The sequence below is a fragment of the Rhinopithecus roxellana genome, chromosome 17 (genome assembly GCF_007565055.1).
Source record: "Rhinopithecus roxellana isolate Shanxi Qingling chromosome 17, ASM756505v1, whole genome shotgun sequence".
NCBI classification, from domain to species: domain Eukaryota; kingdom Metazoa; phylum Chordata; class Mammalia; order Primates; family Cercopithecidae; genus Rhinopithecus; species Rhinopithecus roxellana.
The window spans coordinates 62,055,563-62,077,511 of NC_044565.1; the positions used below are offsets into that span (position 1 = coordinate 62,055,563).

At 36.8% G+C, this 21,949-nt stretch overlaps 1 protein-coding gene across 13 annotated transcripts in view; it reads right to left on the reverse strand.

Moving 5' to 3' along the window:
* Positions 1–21,949, reverse strand: part of PUM2 (pumilio RNA binding family member 2) — a 108,874-nt gene that overhangs the window by 48,583 nt on the left and 38,342 nt on the right. For 10 of the 13 annotated variants that reach the window (XM_030920793.1, XM_030920790.1, XM_030920794.1 and 7 more), the window contains 6 exons: positions 18,585–18,772; positions 17,848–18,017; positions 14,656–14,926; positions 14,315–14,408; positions 3,617–3,742; positions 741–883 (listed from right to left, as the gene is read on the reverse strand). In XM_030920793.1, the coding sequence (XP_030776653.1) occupies positions 741–883; positions 3,617–3,742; positions 14,315–14,408; positions 14,656–14,926; positions 17,848–18,017; positions 18,585–18,772 (992 nt within the window). The remainder of the gene's footprint in view (positions 1–740; positions 884–3,616; positions 3,743–14,314; positions 14,409–14,655; positions 14,927–17,847; positions 18,018–18,584; positions 18,773–21,949) is intronic. The other 3 variants (XM_030920797.1, XM_030920795.1, XM_030920788.1) reach the window with 1 other exon arrangement.

A 21,949-nucleotide genomic window follows, 5' to 3' on the forward strand; every position in this document is an offset into this window, starting at 1 on the left:
CAGTGAGCTCAGATCATGCCACTACACTCCAGCCTAGGCGACAGAGTAAGACTGTCAAAAAAATAAATAAATAAATAAAAATAAATAAATAAACAAATAAATAAATAACATATATTAAAGGAAATTCAGAATAAAGTTTAACTGCCAAGTAATACCATGGTGCTTCTTTGGTATAAATACAGTGAATGCGACAGCCAGAATCCTGATATTTATTATAGTGTTTTTAGATTTATCAAGGTAGTTCTTTTGAAAAAGGCTGAAAATTTAAAGATATAAACATCTTTCTTTTTCTAGAAATTAAAGCTAACCTTTAGTGAAAACACATTATCATTTCTTGCTTAAAAATATAAAATACCTATTAATCTCTTTTTACTGGTCAGAAACACATTAACATTTAAAATTGTAATTTAAATACCTGGAAAAATATGAAGCAATAATTATTTTGATAGGAACATTATTAACATACTAATAAGTGAGGAAAAGAAATTTAGAAACTGCTAGATTTCAAGATCGCAAAATAACAGAAACACAGAAACTGAATACAGCCAAATCTTTTAAATTCATAAAATAGTGACTAGGAAAAAAAAAAATCCCACGCATAAATACTTGTGTATCAACTATATGCCAGGTGTCATGTTACATAGTGAGGAAACATAAGTCGAAAAACACAAATCTTAAACATTGGGGGCTCAAAGAATTTCAAAGAATACTTGGTATTACTTTATAGAAGGAAGGCCTACCTGTTGCTGTCCAGGCTGAGCTTGTGATGCTGCTTGCTGATTGGCTGTGTTATTTGCCGCAGCTGCAGCTTGCTGCTGAAATAAGTTGGCTGGATACACCCCCCATGGAACGCCATAATACTGAGGTGGAACCACTGCTGGACCTGAACCCCACACCCGACCCCCGAAAAAAAAGTTACTAGATTTTACAGAGACATGAGGTTAGTTACCTATGAGACGTGAGGTTAGTTACCTATCATTAGATTATAAAAGGGGGCAGAAAGACGACTTAGAGAAGAACATGTCTTTATAATAAAAAACAAAGTATTGATGGGTGACAGCAACGGTCTTACAAGATGAGAATCCAACCTCAAGGCTACCAATAAACTGATAGGACACAAGTACCATCTATCTAACATTTAACAAATGCCAATTTTTGGGTCTGACACCACACAGATAAGATATTCAGAGAACACAGCTTCCATAAAACTAAGATTTTTTAAATGCTCAATTCATTACATTACTTCTCTCAGAATTTTGACAACTGAGATGGATTACGAAATAATTTTTAAATATTTTACTTTCCAATCTATAACACAAAACTGAGGAACATTCTGGTACCAAGCATGCTACAATGGTAATTGAATTGAAAATCTTAAAATTTAAAATATTTTTCATATTTCGCAGTTAGTCACAATTCTCACAGAACAACTGCAAATTATAAGAAAACAAATGAGACGTCAGCATTTATGTGGTTAGGAAAATGAAACTGAGTCAAGACAAGAAAGCACTAGATAATACAAGCACAAAGAAAAACAGAAGGCAAACTAGGAAAATAAGAATAAATTGTTCCTGCTCTAGTCTACTTTATTCAAGATAGTATTTGATTCCTGGAGAGTAAGTAGTTTATGTACAAAAAGCTTCACCATTAAAATAATGAATAAAATGTCATGATTCCTGACTTACATAACAAATATGTCCTAAAATGTTATCAGTGGAATTTTAGGACATCTTTATTTGTATTAATACATTTTTAAAAGTCAAACTCTCGGTTTCACGTTGCATTCAAAGGGGAAAAAAGCCCAGTATATTTGACTGAATCACTAAAATAAAAAGTTTTTATTTCTATAGATAGCCAGGTAAGCTGAACCTGAAATGAGGACTATTAAAACACTGCATAGAGTTTACAAAACAAGGATACATTGTACAAATAAAATAAAGATACACTGTAAAATAAAAGGGTACACTGTAAAACTAAAACAATGAAAAGGATACATTGTAAAAATAAAATAAAAAGGATACATTGTAAAAATGAAAGGATACATTGCAAAAAATAAGTTTTGTAAACTCTATTCATGACATCTACCTAGAAACTCATCCAACCTAGCCAGAAGCCTGAATTTATTAACATGCTGAAATTATAATATTTTGGATACACTGGGACAAATTAAAGAGTATTATTGAACATAATTTTATTGTTTTTTACATTTATAATGTGGCTACTACAAAATCTTAAACTACATTTTCTGGCTCACATTGTGTTTCTATTGGACAATGCTGGTCCTAGAAAACCTAAGTCCAAAATACATAGAATACTTATATACAAACTAAATGACCTCTTAAAGTTACTTCTATCAGACCCACAGTTTAGTGGTTCTCTGTATCATACCAACACTTTACGTACTAACATCCAGTTAAATGGCACCAAAAAAGCTCACATCCTTACAGAATCACATCCAAGTCCACACCAAAAGCTAATGAATGACAGTTTACTTTCATTCTGGTAGCTCAGATATCAAGTATAAATTTGAAATTTCTTCCCCATTTTTTAAAACAAGATCTTCACTTTAAAAGTCAGTCTCCTAGGAAAAGACTGACTGTCAGAAGTGGATTTCAAACTGATCAGTGACAATATTTCAGTGAAGATATCTCTCAAAGCCAAAAAAAAGAAAAAAGAAAAAAACACCAGTGACAGCCTCAAGTTTTGAAAGTCAGCCTATTAGCAGACTCATTCGAATAAACAAAATTCTAAGGCAGACATCAACCTATTCTTGCCTGTATAATCAATATAAACAATGCCTCAGACTAACTCATTTCTGTCTTTGTAGACACCTCAACCTAAAACGAACTCTTCCCAACAACCCCAACTAAGATCAGCCAATTGCTTTGTTCAAATAAGACTGTGCCTGATCAGCACACAACTTTTCCTTACTTACACAGACAATAAATACAGCTTTTTTGTTGTTGTTTTTGTTTTTAGACAGTCTCACTCTGTTGCCCAGGCTGGGCGCTTTGGCATCCCAAAGAGCTAGGATTACAGGTGTGAGCCACCGCACCTGGACAGCTTTGGCTTTTATTTCAATTCTGAGTGATAGTCTCAGGCTGGGCAGTTTTTAGTAAGTTCTTTCTAACTTGATCCAAACGTTTTGTCCCCCAGCTTGTTTGTACATTTTAGCATTGCTTGAGAAATTTTAGATACATATTTTCTCAGAATTATCGTATCTGTTTACCTTACTCTATTCTATCCCTGACCTATATATGCAGGACACCTACCTCTATTTTATTTTCTGAGAAGTAATTTTACTTTGCATTGTCTCTGTGGGTAATAGGGTTGGTCATTAAAACGGAAATTCATGGTTGACAATAGATTTCTAAAACTATAAAGCTGAAATGTAAGCCAATTACGTATAGGAGGAAAAGTTATTGTGTAAGCGTTTCCCTGAAGCATTACAATTGAAAAATAATACTAACTTCCTGGAAACTTTAGTTCATTCTGGATAATGTTTCAGTTTTTCTCAGGAATTTCAAATTGCCCAAATAGATAAAAATAAAGCTTACACCCAAAACTAAATACATTAAAAAGCAGCCATAATAAAGATAAACGAATGGTATGTTACCTGCTAATGTAGCTGCTGCAGCCAATCCTGCTGCAGTATACGGATCGGTCCCTGGAGGAGCAGCACTAATAATGTATGGATTTGGCACAAATGCAGCTGGAGCAAGGCCTGCTGAGAATACACCAGCTATATTTTAAAAGGGGAGAAATAATAAACAACAATGTAAAGTATGATTTTTTTCATTAGATAAAAACATTTCTACTCTGAATCTGGTGTGGAATGGGGGCGGGGAGTAGAGTGGGAATAATGGTTACATTTTTACTAAGTGACCTTGGGCATGTACCACTAATTCTAAAGTTTTCATTTAAGAAACAGCTGTTTTGTAGAATTGCTGTGAGAATTAAATGTAATACCGATTATGACATAACTGTACTGTCTCTAGGGGTATGTTATAGAAAATAAAAATATAAATTCAAAAATAAAAAGTAAACGACTGCACAGTATTAGCAGGAGACTGGCACAAAATAAATGTGAGAGCTAGAACTGCTACTGGTAAATAGTAGCTTTTCACTCAATCTTACAAAGTCACATAATGAGGTAGCGGTTCAGTGAGGCAGGAATATACAATCTGCCCTCACAAAGCACTCCATCTGGTGAGAAAAACAGGTATATTAGCAAACAGAATATAGCATATTAAGTGCTCTGGGCACAGAGAGGAGAAACATCATAAACTTTGGAAGGGGTGAGTAAAATGAATGAGGTATAGTGTAAGATAAAATAAAACTGGAGCTATAACCATCATGAAGACCAATGAAGAGCTTCCTGGCTCATGCTAAGTAGTTTGGACTTTACCCTACAGTCAATAGGGAAACAAGAAAGAGCTGAAACGCCAGTTACGCTCACTTTTGAGTGTAACATATGTTCACCATATGAATTTAGTAAAGGCTGAAAAAGATCTAAAAATATACATTTGCAGTACTCATTCAAGAGAGAAGAAACTCTCAGATGTTGAGGAATCACTGTGTAGGTCTTTCAACCATAGCTACTGGAAAAAATTACTTCACGAGATCCTGTCTCAAAAATAAATAAAAAATAGGCCGGACGCGGTGGCTCAAGCCTGTAATCCCAGCACTTTGGGAGGCCGAGACGGGTGGATCACGAGGTCAGGAGATCGAGACCATCCTGGCTAACATGGTGAAACCCCCTCACTACTAAAAAATACAAAAAAACTAGCCCGGCGAGGTGGCGGGCGCCTGTAGTCCCAGCTACTCGGGAGGCTGAGGCAGGAGAATGGCGTAAACCTGGGAGGCGGAGCTTGCAGTGAGCTGAGATGGCGCCACTGCACTCCAGCCTGGGCGACAGAGCGAGACTCCGTCTCAAAAAAAAAAAAAAAAAAAAAATAGACCAGGTGTGGTGGCTCGTCATGCTTGTAATTCCAGCACTTTGGGAGGCCGAGGTGGGTGGAACAACCAAGGTCAGGAGTTCAAGACCAGCCTGGCCAACATGGTGAAACCCCGTCTCTACTAAAAATACAAAAAAATTAGCTGGGAGTGGTGACAGACGCCTGTAATCCCAGCTACTCAAGAGGCTGAGGCAGCAGAATCACTTGAACCCCAGAGACAGAGGTTGCAGTGAGCCGAGATCACACTACTGTACTCCAGTCTGGGCAAGAGGACGAGACTCCATCTCAAAAAAAAATAATAATAATAATAATAACAAATAATAATAGTAATATTTTTAAAAACTATTCAAAAGGAAAATATATCTTACTAGGCCTTAAAATCAAAATTCAGGCTCCAGAAGGGGGGCACGCCCAGGGAGGGCATGGAAGCTCTGCACCCCTTCCTCCATACCTCGCCATACCCAGCAGCTCTGTACACCTGTATCCTTTACAGTATCTTTCGTAATAAACCAGTAAAAGTAAGTGTACTGTGAGGCACTCCAGCAAATCAAACCCAAAGAGGGGTTTGTGGGAACTCCAACTTGAAGCCAGTCAGTCAGACGTTCTGGAGGCCCAGACTTGCGACTAGTGTTGTGTTGGAGGTGGAAAGCAGTCTTGGAGACTGAGGCCTCAACTTCTGGGATCTGACACTGTCTCTGGGTAGACAGCGATGGAACTGTATTAGAGGACACTCAGTTGGTGTCTCCTGTTTGGTGTGTGGAGAAAACCACCTACACATGGGTCACAGAAGTAGTCTACGTTGTCACGGCTTGAGAGTAGAGGAAAAACAAGGTTTTAGGCCAGGCATGGTGGCTCACACCTGTGATCCCAGGACTTTGGGAGGCCAAGGTAGGCGGATCACTTGAGGCCAGGAGCTCAAGACCGGCCTAGCCAACGGTGAAACCCCGTCTCTATTAAAAATATAAAAATTAGCTGGGTGTGGTAGTGCATGCCTGTAATCCCAGCTACTCGGGAAGCTGAGGCATGAGAATTGCTTGAATCCAGGAAGTGGAGGTTGCAGTGAGCCAAGATCACACCACTGCACTCCAGCCGGGCCAACAGTGTAAGACTCTGTCTCCTAAATAAATAACAACAACATAATTTTAGAGTTTTCCCTATACAAAATCATTTTCTATAGCCTATTTAATTTAAAAAAATACAAGCCTCAACACTGATTTCATGTCTAGGCACAACACAGCCATTTAAGAAACCTGCTTTTATCTATGAAAAGAGTCAAACTCGGTGAATTATTTGAAGAGATTTATTCTGAGCCAAATATGAGGGCTCTAGGTACATTTTAAAATTTTCTGGTTGACAAATTGGTTGAGTTTATCTAAAGACCTGGGATCAACAGAAAGGAAATGCTTGGGTTGCGATAAGAGGTTGTGGAAACAAAAGTTTTATCATTCAGATGAATCCTCCAGATAGCAGGCTTCAGAGAGAATAGACTCTGTTCCTTATCAGACTTAAGGTCTGCGTTGCTGTTAATGCTGGAGAGGTATAATGAAGCATGTCCAACCCCCACTTCCCATCATAGCCTGAACCAGTCTTCCAGGTTTTTTTTTTTTGAGACGGGGAGTTTGGCTCTTGTTGCCCAGGTTGGAGTGCAGTAGCATGATCTTGGCTCACCGCAACCTCTGCCTCTCGGGTTCCAGTGATTCTCCTGCCTCAGCCTCCCAAGTAGCTGGGATTACAGGCATGTGCCACCACACCTGGCTAATTTTGTATTTTTAGTAGAGACGGGGTTTCTCCACGTTGGTCAGGCTGGTGGCGAACTCCCGACCTCAGGTGATCTGCCTGCCTCGGCTTCCCAAAGTGCTGGGATTACAGGAGTGAACCATTGCACCTGGCCTCAAGTTAAATTTTAAGAGCACCCTGGCCAAGGAAGAAGTCCATTCAGATGGTTGCTGGGGGCTTTAGAATTGTATTTTGGTTTATACTTCTTATGAAGAAAATATGAGTTAAACTATGAGTTCAATAAAATCCTTTCATTTTAAAGTCATGTGTTGAGTCCTATTTTTAACTATGCCCTAGGTCAAAAAGTTTGCAAGATTCCACTCAGGTTAGTGAAAATAAATCTCCCCAAAATCACCAAGGCAAAAAGAAAAGCTGGGAATTGCATTGGGCAAATCCTGCCTCCCATTCTATTCCTAAATAAGATAGCTATAAAGATTGAAAGAAAGAAAAAAAGCTACATATCTGCCTCACAGTTTGCCCACAAGAAAATTCCTCATGGACAAAGGACAAGCAGAGCTCAAAGTCTTCCCTCTGCTCACATGAGAAAAAAGCATATCTGATTTCTTCACTAAGCCAGACTAACGCATAAGTGATTATTCCTGTAAATTGTGCACTCAGTGAAAAACTAATCAGAAACTCAAAAGAATGCAATCATTTGTCTCTTATTTACCTATGCCTTGGTAGCCTCCACCCAGCTTCCAGTTGTTCCATATTTCCGGACCAAACCAATGCACATCTTAGGCATATTGACTGGTATCTCATGTCTCCCTAAAATGTATAAAACTAAGTTGTGCCCCAACCACCTTGGGCACATGTTGTCAGGACCTCCTGAGGCTGCGACACGGGTATGTCCTTAAACTCGGCAAAATAAACTTTCTAAATTGATTGAGACCTGTCTCAGATATCTTTTGGTTTGCAGCTTCATCTATCATGAATTATCTTTAGCACAAAAGTAGAAAACAATGTATTAGGATTCCTGTTCTACTTATACCACTAAAACATCTAAAAGTCAGGATAATTTAATATTTTATAGTTATATGATAAAAAGGTTGTTATTAAAAATTCAAATACTGGAAGATATAAAGAGAAAACTGAAAATCCTCATGTAACCTTTCCTGATATGTATACATACTTTTAAATGCTTATATACTCATACATTTTGTACTCTAATCTATAACCGTACTTTAATACACTTTTTCACCTACTAATTAGTATCATAAATCTGTCTACAGATACATATCTAGCTCATCTTTTTTTTTTTTTTGAAACAAGGTCTTACTCTGTCATCCAGGCTTGGAGTGCAGTGGCATGATCATGGCTAATTTCAGCCTTCACCTCCCAGGCTCAAGTGATCCTCCCACCTCAGTCTCCTAAGTTGCTGGGACCACAGGTAAACACTACCATACCTGGCTAATTTTTTTAGAGACAGGGTTTCGCCATATTGCCCAAGTTGGTCTCAAACTCCTGGGCTCAAGCGATCCACCCTCCTTGACCTCCCCACAATACTGGGATTACAGGCATGAGCCACTGTCCCCAGCCACTCAATTCTTTTTAATGGCTACATATTATGTACTCTTCTGTATAGAAGGAACATGATATTATCAGTCTACTACCTTTACATATTTAGATGGTTCATAATCTTTTGCTATAAATAAATAATGCAATTATCCCTTTAGATACACAGGTGTGTACATTACTATATCCTTACAAAAATTTACTTCAACGAACAAAAACAAATTCTCTTTTTTAAGAGATGATGTCTCACTATGTTGCAGAGTTCATGCTGGTCTCGAACTCCTAGGCTCAACTGATGTTCCCGCCTCAACCTCTAGTAGCAGAGAATAAAAGCAGGTGCCACCACATCTGACTTTTCTGTTTCTGTCATAAAAATTATTGATCCACTTTTCTAGATTATTTTCCAGGAAAACCGTAGCAGTTTAGATTCCAAAAGTATGAGTGCCACTTACACTCCTGCCAAAACAGAACATTGTCAAACATTTTGAAGACTCGCCAACCTAACAGGTAAATTAAAAATGAAATCTTTTCTGCTTTTGTTTTACTCATTAAAAATTTCAATCCATTAGGAATGAGACCCAATAACCCCCACAAGCTATTTTCCAAATAATCATTCTTTTGGCACTGATTTGAAATTCATCTCACCACTCTACCCTAAACAAGCAAGCATGCACACACAGATCTATTTCAAAGTAATCTTGTTCAATGATCTACTCATACATTTTGAGTCCAGTACCACACTATTTTAATAGTCATAAGTAATAATTGTTTTAAAAAATTGAAACTGTGCTCCAAAAAGTTAAAGAAAGCAGTGATTAATGAAAATTCAAAGTAATCTTGTTCAATGATCTACTCATATATTTTGAGTCCAATACCACACTATTTTAATCGTCATTAGTAATAATTGTTTTAAAAAACTGAAACTGCGCTCCAAAAAGTTAAAGCAGTGACTAATGAATATTCCTGAGTTTGCAGGATGGTAGATACGAAAAGAATGAATGTGTAGAAAGAAATGCAGAAACTCTCTGCTTATAAGATAACACAACTGGCTAACATCAGTTAAAACCAACATGGCTGACTGTAGTCTGTGCAGAACAAGCTTGCTGACATCACAGCCCAAATTTCCACCACGTTTCATACTAACTCTCCTGCAATCTGCACATGCAACCCATCGGGAGGCATGAAGAGAGAGCTGTGCATGCTAAGGACTTTCCAGGCCTCCCCTTTTCTTCCACCAATCACTTAATAATCTCAAAATCCATTCCCTAAGGCCTTTTTAATAAAAATTACTCCCTTAAAGCCAGCACAGGGAGATAAAATAGAGCTGGACTCCTGTCTCCTTGTTGGTTGACCTACAAAAAAAGCTTTTCTTTTCTCAAAAACATGGTCGACAGCATTGCCTTCTACTGCATCAGGCAGTGAGCCCTTTTGCTCAGAAACAGTATGGTTGAGCAAGTCCTCCTCTTCCACTTTAATTTTAGTTTTCCATTAATTTTCTAGTTTTTCTGGGAGGATTGCTTGAGCCTAGGAGGTCGAGGCTGCAATCAGCCATGATCATGCCACTGCACTCCAAGCCTGGGTGACAGAAAAGTACCATTTATTTTTCTGAGATAAACATCAAAATCAAGCTTTCAAGTTTGAAAAAAAAAAAAACCTGCTGGGATTCTGACTAAGAGTATATTAAATACACACATTAATTTAGGGAGAACTGACATTTTTATAATGCTGAGTTTTGCCCAGAAAAAATCACGTGTCTCCATTTATTCAAGACTTCTGGGAAAGTTTACAGTTTTCTTTACAAATACTTTGTACATTTTTACTTACTCTCTAATTCATTCCATAGCTTTTCATTTCTCCTTTATATATCCCATGTCTTGATTACCACAGGGAATTTCGGTGTTCTGGGCGACCAACTACGTTTTATTTCCTAATTCATTTAGTGGTAGGTGATAGCCAATAATGCAGCTCACCTAGAACTATTTTTTCAATGACTTATTTACAAGAGCATGAAATGGCTCCTTTTCACAGCAGTCTGTTAAGACTTTTGATGATTTCTGATGGCTCACGTCTTTTATCTCTTAAGGTTCGGAATACACTCTTACGTTCTTTGCACTTTAAAGTTCCCTTCCCTATCTTAGAACCCTGCGACATGTTTTCTGGCTGATCCTTCTTGTTTGTACTGTCATTTTTGTTTGGAACATTATTTTACATGAGAGTTTCTCGTGCACTCAATTGTCCACTATGTGGTATCAAATTATTGCCTCAACTACATACTATAGCGTCAAATCTCCAAGCCAAGTCTTTTATTAGCTGGGGGCGTTCTTACATGGTTACTGTAACTCAAACCCCAATGCCTGTACTGCATAGGCCCCTTTTTGTTTGTTTATTCCTCTTCTAGCCATCTGCAGGTCACCTGGCTTTATTTCCAATTTACACCCGTATGGATTCTCCCTCAACTCTTTGTACTCTAGGAACTCCCCAATCAACTACACAACCCTGCCTTTTTGTTTTCATTCTATCCTATCTATTATTTCTATGTCTTACCTATTTTTGTACAAACTAGCTAAGAATAGTTTTAGTATTTTTAAATGGTTCAAAAAAATAAAATTCAAACACATGAAAATCATTTGAAATTCCTATTTCAGTACCCATAAGTGAAGTTTTACTGGAACACAGCAATATTTATGCATCACCTAATGACCATTTTCATGCTTTACCAGCACAGTGGAGTAGTTGTGACTGAACCCATATGGGATGCAAAGCTTTAAATATTCAACAGCCCTTTGTAGAGAAGACATTTGTCGACTCACACTCTAAAAATTTTCCACATATAGTCACTGTGCATTTAAAATGTGACTAGTTTGAGATCAGCTATATTCAAAGCTGACTTGAGATCAGCTATATTTCAAAAACAATATGAAGAAAAGAATGCAAAAATTCTCATCAGTAAGATCCATATTGATTACATTTTGCAATATTTTGGATACGAGCTAAATATTCAAATTAATTTCACCTATTTTTAATTTTTAAAAATGTGATTACTAAATAACTGCAAATTATATGGTACATATTATACATTTTTCTATTGACTAGTCCTTTTCTAAATGAGTTACTGGCCAGCTAAGAGGTAACCAGGCAAACTTGGATCAAAAAGATTGTCAACAATGAATATGCTTAACTGTGGAATTGAGTTAAAATGTGGGGCCAATTTTGATAAATTATGCTTTCTAAGTTTTCAAATTTATTTATACTAGGTTTCACACACAAAAAAGTTCTGCCACATCTTTAAAGATTACTTGTCCAATATTATTAAAATACGCTAAGGCATTAAAATAAAAGAGAAATAGCTGGGCTGGGTGCAGTGGCTCATGTCTATAATCCCAGCACTGTGGGAAGCCAAGTCAGGTGGATTACTTGAGCCCAGGAGTTTGAGACCAGCCTGGGCAATAGGGTGAATCCCCATCTCTACAAAAAATGCACCAGGCATCGTTGGTCCAGCCTATAGTCCCAAGTTACCTTGGAGGCTGAGATGAAAGGACTGCTTCAGCCTAGGAAGTTGAGGCTGTACCACTGCACTCCAGTCTGGGTGACAGTAAGACGCTGTCTTTGGGGGGAAAAGAAAAAAGAAAGACCTATCTAAAATTATTTTTGTGAAGCAAGAATGCTGACACCAAAAAATGTGAAAAACCTGCAAATACAGAGACTAATTTCAGTTAATTATATAGATGCAAAAATCCTAAATGAAATACTAGCAAATTGAAAGAGCATGTTGAAAGAAATAATAATTGTTATATACAAGTCTTTTTATTCCAAGAATGGGAAGATGATTCAACTATTTTAAATTATCATTCATGAAATCTGATATCTGGTACTTGAGTTTTCATAGATAACACTTTAAAGCTACAATGAAAGACAGGAAGAAAGTCATTTACGATAACAAAACATAAAATAAACTTATAATAAAATATGCAAACCCATGTAAGAAAAATTTTAAAGTACTCAAATGACACTACAGTAAACTTGAACAAAAATAAAGACACATCATGCCCTGGACAAGAATACTTGATGTCAGCAGGGCATGGTGGCTCACGCCTCTAATGCCAGCACTTTAGGAGGTTGAGGTGGGTGGATCACTTGAGCTCAGGACCAGCCTGGGCAACATGGCGAAACCCTGTCTCTACAAAAAATTGGCCAGGTGTGGTGGCGTGTGCCTGTGGTCCCAGCTACTCGGGAGGCTGAGGTGAAAGGATCACTTGAGCCCGGAAGGCAACAGTTGCAGTGAGCCAAGACTGCACCACTGCACTCCAGGGTGGGTGAAACAGTGAGACCCCTTGTCAAAAAAACAAGAACAACAACAAAAGCTGATGCTTGATGTCATAAAGATGTCAAATTTCCCTAAGTAAATTACAAAATGTAATCCTATCTTCTGGAAGTAAATAAGCTAATTTTGAAGTTCACACAAAAAAGCAAATAAGAACCAAAAACTTAAAACTCCAAAAAAGAAGAGTAATAGACGTTTAGCCTGCCAAATACTATAACATAAAGCCTCAAGAAATAAAAACTGTTGTGCTGTCCATGAATAGACAGGAATCAGTACATTTCTAACATAAGAGGACAAATGAGGGATAAAGGGGGTGGGGGAAAAAAAGAGGAAAGAGAGAGGGAAAAAAGAGGAATGAAACAGGGCCAGAGTACATGCTATAATTGGCACTCATCTATATATGTGGACTTTTTTTTGTTTTTTGAGCGGAGTCTATCTCTGTCACCTAGGCTGGAAGGCAGTGGCGCAATCTTGGTTCACTGCAGCTTCTGCCTCCCAGGTTCAAGCAATTCTCCTGCCTCAGACACCCAAGTAGCCGGGATTACAGACTCCCACTGCCACGCCCAGCTAATTTTTCTAATTTTGCAGAGACAGGGTTTTACCACGTTGGCCAGGCTGGTCTCAAACTCCTGACCTCAGGTGATTCACCTGCGTCAGCCTCCCAAAGTGCTGGGATTAAAGGAGGGCACCACGGTGCAGCCTGACATTTTTGATGAAAACAAAAAATAGGCCAGACATGGCGACTCACACCTGCAATCCCAGCACTTTGAGAGGCCGGGGGGGGGGGTTGATCACCTGACATCAGGAGTTCGAGACCGGCCTGGCCAACATGGTAAAATCCCCATCTCTACTAAAAATACAAACATTAGCCGGGTGTGGTGGCAGGCACCTGTGATCCCAGCTACTCAGAAGGCTGAGGCAGGAGAATCTCTTGAACCCAGGAGGTGGAGGCTGCAGTGAGCCGAGATGGTGCCACTGTATTCTAGCCTGGGTAAGAGTGAGACTCTGTCTCCAAAACAAACAAACAAACAAAAATCCGAAAAAGAAAAATTAGGGCTTACGAAGCCTTACTGCACTAACATGGAACAATATGACATTAAGGAAAGAGAACCCCCTTCCATAGACTGATGTTGAATAGTATTCCTACAAACTTACCCAAAATCAGACCGGCTTTTATAAAAATGGTTACACAAATCTACACGTGATAAACAATACCATATTACTGTTTTTGATACTGTACTATAATTACTTAAGTGTAGCCATTAGGGGAAATTGGGTAAAGGGTATAGGGAAATTATTCCCATATTACTACTGTGGGAGGTAGGGGGGAGACCCAGTACAGACAACATAATGTACCAAGCTTGAATTCTACCAGATTAAAAGTCAAAGAACAAATAACTTCGTGGAAAAAAATATTTTACGAAAAAATTTAAATGAACATACTCACTTGATAAAGGACACAAATAACTAAATTTGAATTTCCAGGTGTTTGACTTTCTCAACTTCACATTGGAGAAAAACTTACGTGATGACAACTTTTATAAAATTACAGATTTTTATTTAACCAGTGATGCAAATAATAATCAGAAACAATTCCCTCGTTAATGAATACCTTTGTCATACAACCTATTACTTGTCGATCTCAGATGTTTCAAAAAGTAACAAAACCTCACCAATCAGTAAATGAGAAGTGAAACATCCTAGATATTTTAACAAGACTTTGGTCAAAATGACGAAGACTCACCTATATGTGGCTGCTGAGCTGCTGCTAATGCATACTGCTGCTGTTGAGCTGCAGTTAACTGTTGAACTGTTAGTGCATTAGTCCTCTGAAAGAGCTATTAGGAAAAATATTTAACACAAAGATTAGTGTCAAAATCTTTCATTTCTAATTAGAAATCTTAATAAAACATTTTAAACTTTTTTTTTGGGGGGGGGGAGCACTTTCTCAAATACAAGGACACTTTAATCAATAAAACATTTAGTACTCAAAAACTCCTACCATTCTTTCAATGTCACATAGCACTTCAGGCTAAACCAGTATATAATTAAGAGGACCTTCTTAAAGAAAGAGCATGCTTTTACCTGCTGCTGGGAATTGTAGTCAAAAAGGCCTACAGTAGCTCCTGAAGAGTCCATTGGTACCTGATTACCAGGATAGTCAAACTGTAAGGATTCCAGACCAACTTGTTCCATGGCATCCAGATTCTGAGTTTCAGGATTTGAAAATTCTTCAACAAGTGGTTTATTAGCTGCAGGATTAGGAAGAGGCCCCAGTCCTTCTGAGGGATTAGTATTGGGGCCCAAGCGCTCAACTACTTCAGTTGGAGAGGCTTGACGACTTCCAGGAGTACGACTACATAAAGAAAATAGAAAAGCTTTATAAATAAAAGTAACAAGTCAAATGGTGAAATGGGAAAAGAGAAAAATCACGAAGAACCAATGGTCATAAAATACAGTGAATAAGGCATTCTGGGTCACTATGCCATCTTTATTGCATTTTTTTCTATTTAACTTTCCTCTTAAGAGCTGGCATGATTTGAGGATTTTAAAAGTATTATTAATGATTACTCCCTTCAATCTGAATAACATAAAAGATATAATGCAATTTTACAGATTAGAAAAACTGGCCAGTATCACAACTTAGGCTCATACTACCTGAAATCTCTGTCTCAAGTCATAGTCACAAAGAACAGTGTATAAACAGATTATTAAGTGGCAAATATGAAAAAGCTCAAAACCAAAACCCACTTACCATACTGCTGTCCTGCCCCGCCAACACATAATTTTGCCATAACATCTTGCTTAATAATACTTTAAAAAATTTGGCCATAAGAGATCATTATGGTCTTCATTATTTAAGGGGCCAAAATGTGGGATGCAACAGGAAAAGGGTACCATACATGGTAAGTCAAAAGGCTGACTCCTGACTTAGTCTTTTAAATATGATTTTGAGCAAGTCATGTCATTTTTCAAGCAGCAGTTTTCTTACTTAAGAGATGACCTTTTGATTCCAACTAATAAGAACAAAAGAAACTATTTGTGAAAGCCCTCTATGAAAGCCCTCCAAAGACAATGTTTATTATACCAAATAGTTCAGTTGAAACCATCAGAAAGAAATGGAAATGTATGACATTTATCAAAAATTAAGTATACACAGCAAGAAAAGGATCTTTCTACATAAAAAATAGAAAAAGGGACCTCACTTCTATATGGCCTCCTTAATTTTCACAAGGAATTCATTAACACTGGACTAAATTTTAAGTACTGGCTTCTTTTTTTACTAACCACCTTCATGGTCTAAACTTACATTTCTAGCTCATGACCAATCCTCATTTATAGCTTATCTTATACATAAATATTTTATATAGGATCCTTTCCTTTGTAAGAAAGAGTTTATTGTTCAGAGTAACTATGCATTCACAGGATATTCAAGCATGAGTACATTAAGTAAATGGTACTGTTCCACCTGGCTTTTAATGCCAGTTGCTACATCCATCTAACTCTTCCCAACTTCAGGTAGTCTGGATTGGAATAAATTTGCTAACATATAGTTTACAAAGCAATTTCTTGATTACAAGAATTGTTCTCTATAGGTATGTAAGCAAACTTAACATTTCATTTAAACATCAATCATTTTGTCCTTGCAAAATCAGAAGATTTCAAACTCCTTTCCCTTTAAACCACACCTAATTTTGTACGTGAACATTCCAAAGGCTCATTTTTCATTTGGAACATATGGAAAGAAAAAACTAAAAGGATTTTCTTTAAAATCAGCCATTTTTTCTTAAAAAAAGAAAGTGTTCAATAGTTATTTTATTGATTTCTGTTCTACTCCAATAATGTATATATTGATGACGTATCAGTTAATGTAGAAATTAATGATGTGTTGGCATAGTGACCATATGACCACAGCTGTTGATTGTGTTAATACATTTTAACACTGTCAAGTAATAACTAATACTGTATCTAAAATAATTAGTAATTTAAAACACATATCTAAAACTTAATGGAATAAAACCAGAATGCTAATAAATGTAAAATCCACATTAATATTTCAGGGGAGAAGTATCACCTCTCACACAAAGTAACTTATATATAGCAAAAATAGAGGACATTATGAAAAAAAGTAATGCTATCAGTGGTGCTATTTTCTTGCTATAGTTAATGGTGTATTAACACTTCAATTATAAATGTATACTCTGAAGGGTTTATCATCAACTGAATTTTAAATGCATTTCCTTAACTAAAACTTAGATTAGGTAATAGTGAAGAACAAACTCAGAATAAAGTTCTAAATCTGAATAGCATTAAATGTATTTCTTGTCAAAAGAGGTTTACTGGTTTTGGATGCTTTTTTGCACTCAGAACAGATAGAAATGGCACTGTTTTTAAGAAGCATTGTTACTTTGCTTTTGATAATTAAAGGCAATAAATGTAAAAGAATACCACCCACCATATACCTAATACTCTTTTTTATGTAAGATTCCACGGTCATAGGACCTCAAAGAAACAGCTCATTTTCAGATACAGGATCCAAAGCACCTCATTATTGAAATATTACAGAAAATCAATATAAACAACTCCCTAATATGTAGATAAATGTACACTGTCTAATCTAAGACCAAAGGCTAAAGTACTTATTTAACTGCCATAAAAAGACAATAAAAAGCTACATAAAAAGACAACAAAAAGCTATAATATAAAAAATTATGAGCTTAAAGCTAACTTTTAAAAGTCTCTAATATGTTCCCCACTTGCGATTTGCAGGAATAATCTTAAGTATTAGCACAAACTCATATATTGTAAGAAAGATTACTACTCCTAAGCTAATTTTGTCTCCTCTCTTCTAAGATTAAAAGTTAAATGGGAGGCAGGGCATAAATACTCAGAAGGAAGAAAACTCCACTGAAAGGTGCTCAAAAGCACTCCCAAAAGGGAAAAAAAAAATCAGAGTAAACCTACACTTCACTAAATTTAACAGAAAGGAAAAAGTTGAAATTTAGACTATTATATTAACAGAAAAGTAAGTGCAGCTTCTAACATTACTCCTTCAACAGAATGCACTGTTTCAGAGGCTGGTTTGAAGATTATTTTTTTTAAATGGTTCATAATCACAAATTTTCTTTATAGTGAAAAAACAAAATTTGTCCAGATTAACACAAAGTTCAAAGGAAATAAACCTAAATGATGAAAATGTCTAAATTAGTCACATCAACTAATAGTAGTAATCCCTAAAAAGATACGCTTTTCTTCTTGAGAAAGTTAAAATCTTACTTAAAATCTTTGCAATCGGCATCCATTCCATTTGGCAAACCTCTGCCATTTATTTTAGAATCATCATCATCTCCTTGTTTAAGATCTCTGTTTTGGTCCTCCTCAAATGGAGAAGCCTTGCCTTTTTGATCTCCTTTCTCAGGTCCATCTGTTTCAGCATCTCTAGTGCCCTGAGGAAAAAGAATCTGTTTGATTCTGAATATTTAATAGAACACAAAAATAAAAGGCACCATAAGGTGACCTACCACTACACTACAGTGCATGTAAACAATAAAAGCATTGAATCTTATTTAATTTCGTAGTCAATTAATTTATCAAAGGCCCAAAAATTGAGTACAAACTAGTGATTTATAACAGAAGGGCTAAGGCAACCTTAACTATAGCGGTGCTGGAAAAGCAGTTAACACCACAAACTAGATTAAAATAATGCATAGAAGATTTTGTTTAGTTACTTTCACATCAAGCACTACCAGGAATAAGCAATTTTAATTTTGCAGATTATGTTTTAAAATCAGTATGATTTGACTTCTGTAACATGGTTCAAATCATACATATTTCCAATGGTTCTATCATTTCACCTTCTTCAAGTGGCTAAGCAGAAGAATAGCAATAATAGTTACAAAATTTCCCTTAACTATAGGAAGGGCACAGAAAAATAAATTGAATTAAAAATAAAAGTAATGTAACCAAATAACTCTCAAGCAAATATTAAATATTTCTTTATTCAAAATACTTACAAAATTTCCCTTCCTAAATCGAGAATCCAATTTATCAGCAGGAGAAGAACTTAATACATATTCTACCATGCTCACACCAAGGCCTCCACTTTCTGATCGCGGAGACAGTATTGCATTTACTTCACTGTTTCCATGAAAACCCTGTCCAGATCTTCTCTGTACCATAATAGGCTGGGACATTGAATGGTCTGTTTGGAAGAAAAAATACAATTATATACATGTACTTTTAACTTAAACAAAATGTAGTTACACAAATTAGTATACTGAAGAAAAATCAGCACATTGTTTTATTTTGAATGTTATTACTATAATCTTTACATAAAGTTCTTCATAGGACACAAATGGAAGAACATTCCATGCTCATGGATAGGAAGAATCAGTATTGTGAAAATGGCCACACTACCCAAGGTAATTTATAGATTCAATGCTATCCCCATCAAGCTACCACTGACTTTCTTCATAGAATTAGATAAAACTACTTTAAATTTCATATGAAACCATAAAAGAGCCCACATAGCCAAGACAATCCTAAGCAAAAAGAACAAAGCTGGAGGCATCATGCTACCTGACTTCAAACTATACTACAAGGCTACAGTAACCAAAACAGCATGGTACTGGTACCAAAACAGATATATAGACCAATGGAACAGAACAGAGGCCTCAAAAATAACACATCTATAGCCATCTGATCTTTGACAAATCTGACAAAAACAAGAAATGGGGAAAAGATTCCCTATTTAATAAATGGTGCTGGGAAAACTGGCTAGCCATATGTAGAAAGCTGAAACTGGATCCCTTTCTTACAACTTATACAAAAATTAACTCAAGATGGATTACAGACTTACATGTAAGACCTAAAACCATAAAAACCCCAGAAGAAAACCTAGGCAATACCATTCAGGACGTAAGCATGGGCAAAGACTTCATGACTAAAACACCAAAAGCAATGGCAACAAAAGCCAAAATTGGCAAATGGGATCTAATTAAACTAAAGAGCTTCTGCACAGCAAAATAAACTATCATCTGAGTGAACAGGCAACCAAGAGAATGGGGGAAAATTTTTGCAATCTATCCATCCAACAAAGGGCTAATATCCAGAATCTACAAAGAACTTAAATAAATTTGAAAGAAAAAAACAACCCCATCAAAAAGTGGGTGAAGGATATGATCAGATACTTCTCAAAAGAAGACATTTATGAAGCCAACAGATATATGAAAAAATGCTCATCATCACTGGTCATCAGAGAAACACAAATCAAAACAACGAGATACCATCTCACACAAGTTAGAATGGCGAGCACTAAAAAGTCAGTAAACAACAGATGGTGGAGAGGATGAGGAGAAATAGGAATGCTTTTACACTGTTGGTGGCAGTGTAAATGAGTTCAACCATTGTGGAAGACAGTGTGGATTCCTCAAGGATCTAGAACCAGAAATATCATTTGACTCAGCAATCTCATTATACTGGGTATATACCCAAAGAATTACAAATCATGCTACTATAAAAACACATACACACATATGTTTATTGCAGCAACCCAAATGTCTATGAATAATAGGCTAGATAAAGAAAATGTGGCACACAGACACCATGGAATACTATGCAGCCATAAAAAAGGATGAGTTCATGTCCTTTGCAGGGACATGGATGAAGCTGGAAACCATCATTCTCAGCAAAATATCACAAGGACAGAAAACCCAACACTGCATGTTCTCACTCATAAGTAGGAGTTGAACAATGAGAACACATGGACACAAGGAGGAGAACATCACACACCTGGGCCTGTTGGGGGTTGCGGGGCTGGAGGAGGGATAACGTTAGAATACCTAATGTAAATGACGAGTTGATGGGTGCAGCAAACCAACATGGCACATGTATACCTATGTAATAAACCTGTGCTTTGTGTACATGTACCCTAGAACTTAAAGTATAATAATAATAAAAAAGATAAAAAATAAATAAAAAGCTCTTCATTTGGTTGAGACTAACTGGCTGGAGCATGTATCTTGAAAATACAGATGGAAAGAGCCATTTGGCAATAAACAGATAAAAACCTATGTTAAGAACAGTACAACCAAAAAGGTCAACAAAGGTAGACATAGTACCCAAAGGATACTACCTGAAGGATCAGTTGCTTATAAACATCATTTTAAAAAGTTAACCTTCTTTTGACAATTTATAACAATTCATAACATAAACCTTCAGGGATAAAACCTAGAAGAGGCTGGACAGCAGGGGCTCATACCTGTTACCCCAGCACTTTGGGAAGCTGAGGAGGATCACTTGTGCAGAGAAGTTTAAGACTAGCATGGGAAACATGGTGAGTTCCCATCTCTACCAAAAGTTTAAAAATTAGCCAAGCATGGCAGCACAGGTCTGTAGTCTCAGGAGCTGAGAGGCTGAGGTGGGAAGATTACTTGAACCCAGGAGGTTGAGGCTGCAGTGAGCCATGTTCACACCACTGCACTCCGCTCTGGGTGACAGAGTGAGATTCTGTCTCAAAAAAAAAAAAAAAAAAATTGCCAGAGGCAGTCACTCACTCCTGTAATCAGTACTTTGGGAGACTGAGGCAGGTGGACTGCTTGAGCTCAGGAGTTCAAGACCAGCCTGGACAAAAAGGCGAAACCCCACCTCTACTAAGAATACAAAAATTAGCTGGACATGGTGACAGGCACTTAATAGTCCCAGCTACTAAGGAGGCTGATGAGGTGAAAGGATCGCCTGAGCCCGGGAGGTCAAGGCTTTGGTGAGCCATGATTGTGCCACTGTACTCCAGCCTGGGTGACACAGGAGACTCTGCTCCTCACTGCAAATAAACAAATTAAAATAATAAAATAAAATAAACTTTCAATTTGGCAGAAACACTTCTCAAGTTCACAGTTATGCACTGGATAGATCAGAACTTAGGACTATAACGCTATAATCACAAATGAGTAAGTCCAGAAAAATCAGTAATACCACAGAATTTTCTACTCTTGGTTTAAAAAAAACTAAATTATCTTCTAGCTTAAAAGTTTTCCATTTATTTTAAAACAAAATTATTGATTTATTTTTTTCTCCATACTTTTGGAATGAAAAGTAAAGGTAGTATTTAAGATCTGACAGTTAATGGAATACAAATACAGTAACTCATTTGAGGCAACATTCAAACAGTTTTTGCTGGAAACTTTTTTGAAAGAACCCGTAAGCTACCAGTTTCCTCTGGATTGTTTGTGATAGGTATAATACTCAATATTTAAACTATTGAGGCTCAAATTTCATACTGGTAGCCAGTCATCATTTTATTAATTGTAATAATTTTGAAATGATTGCCATGTTTGTTAAACTAAATCAAAACACTTCCATTTCAGTATCTGCATCCATA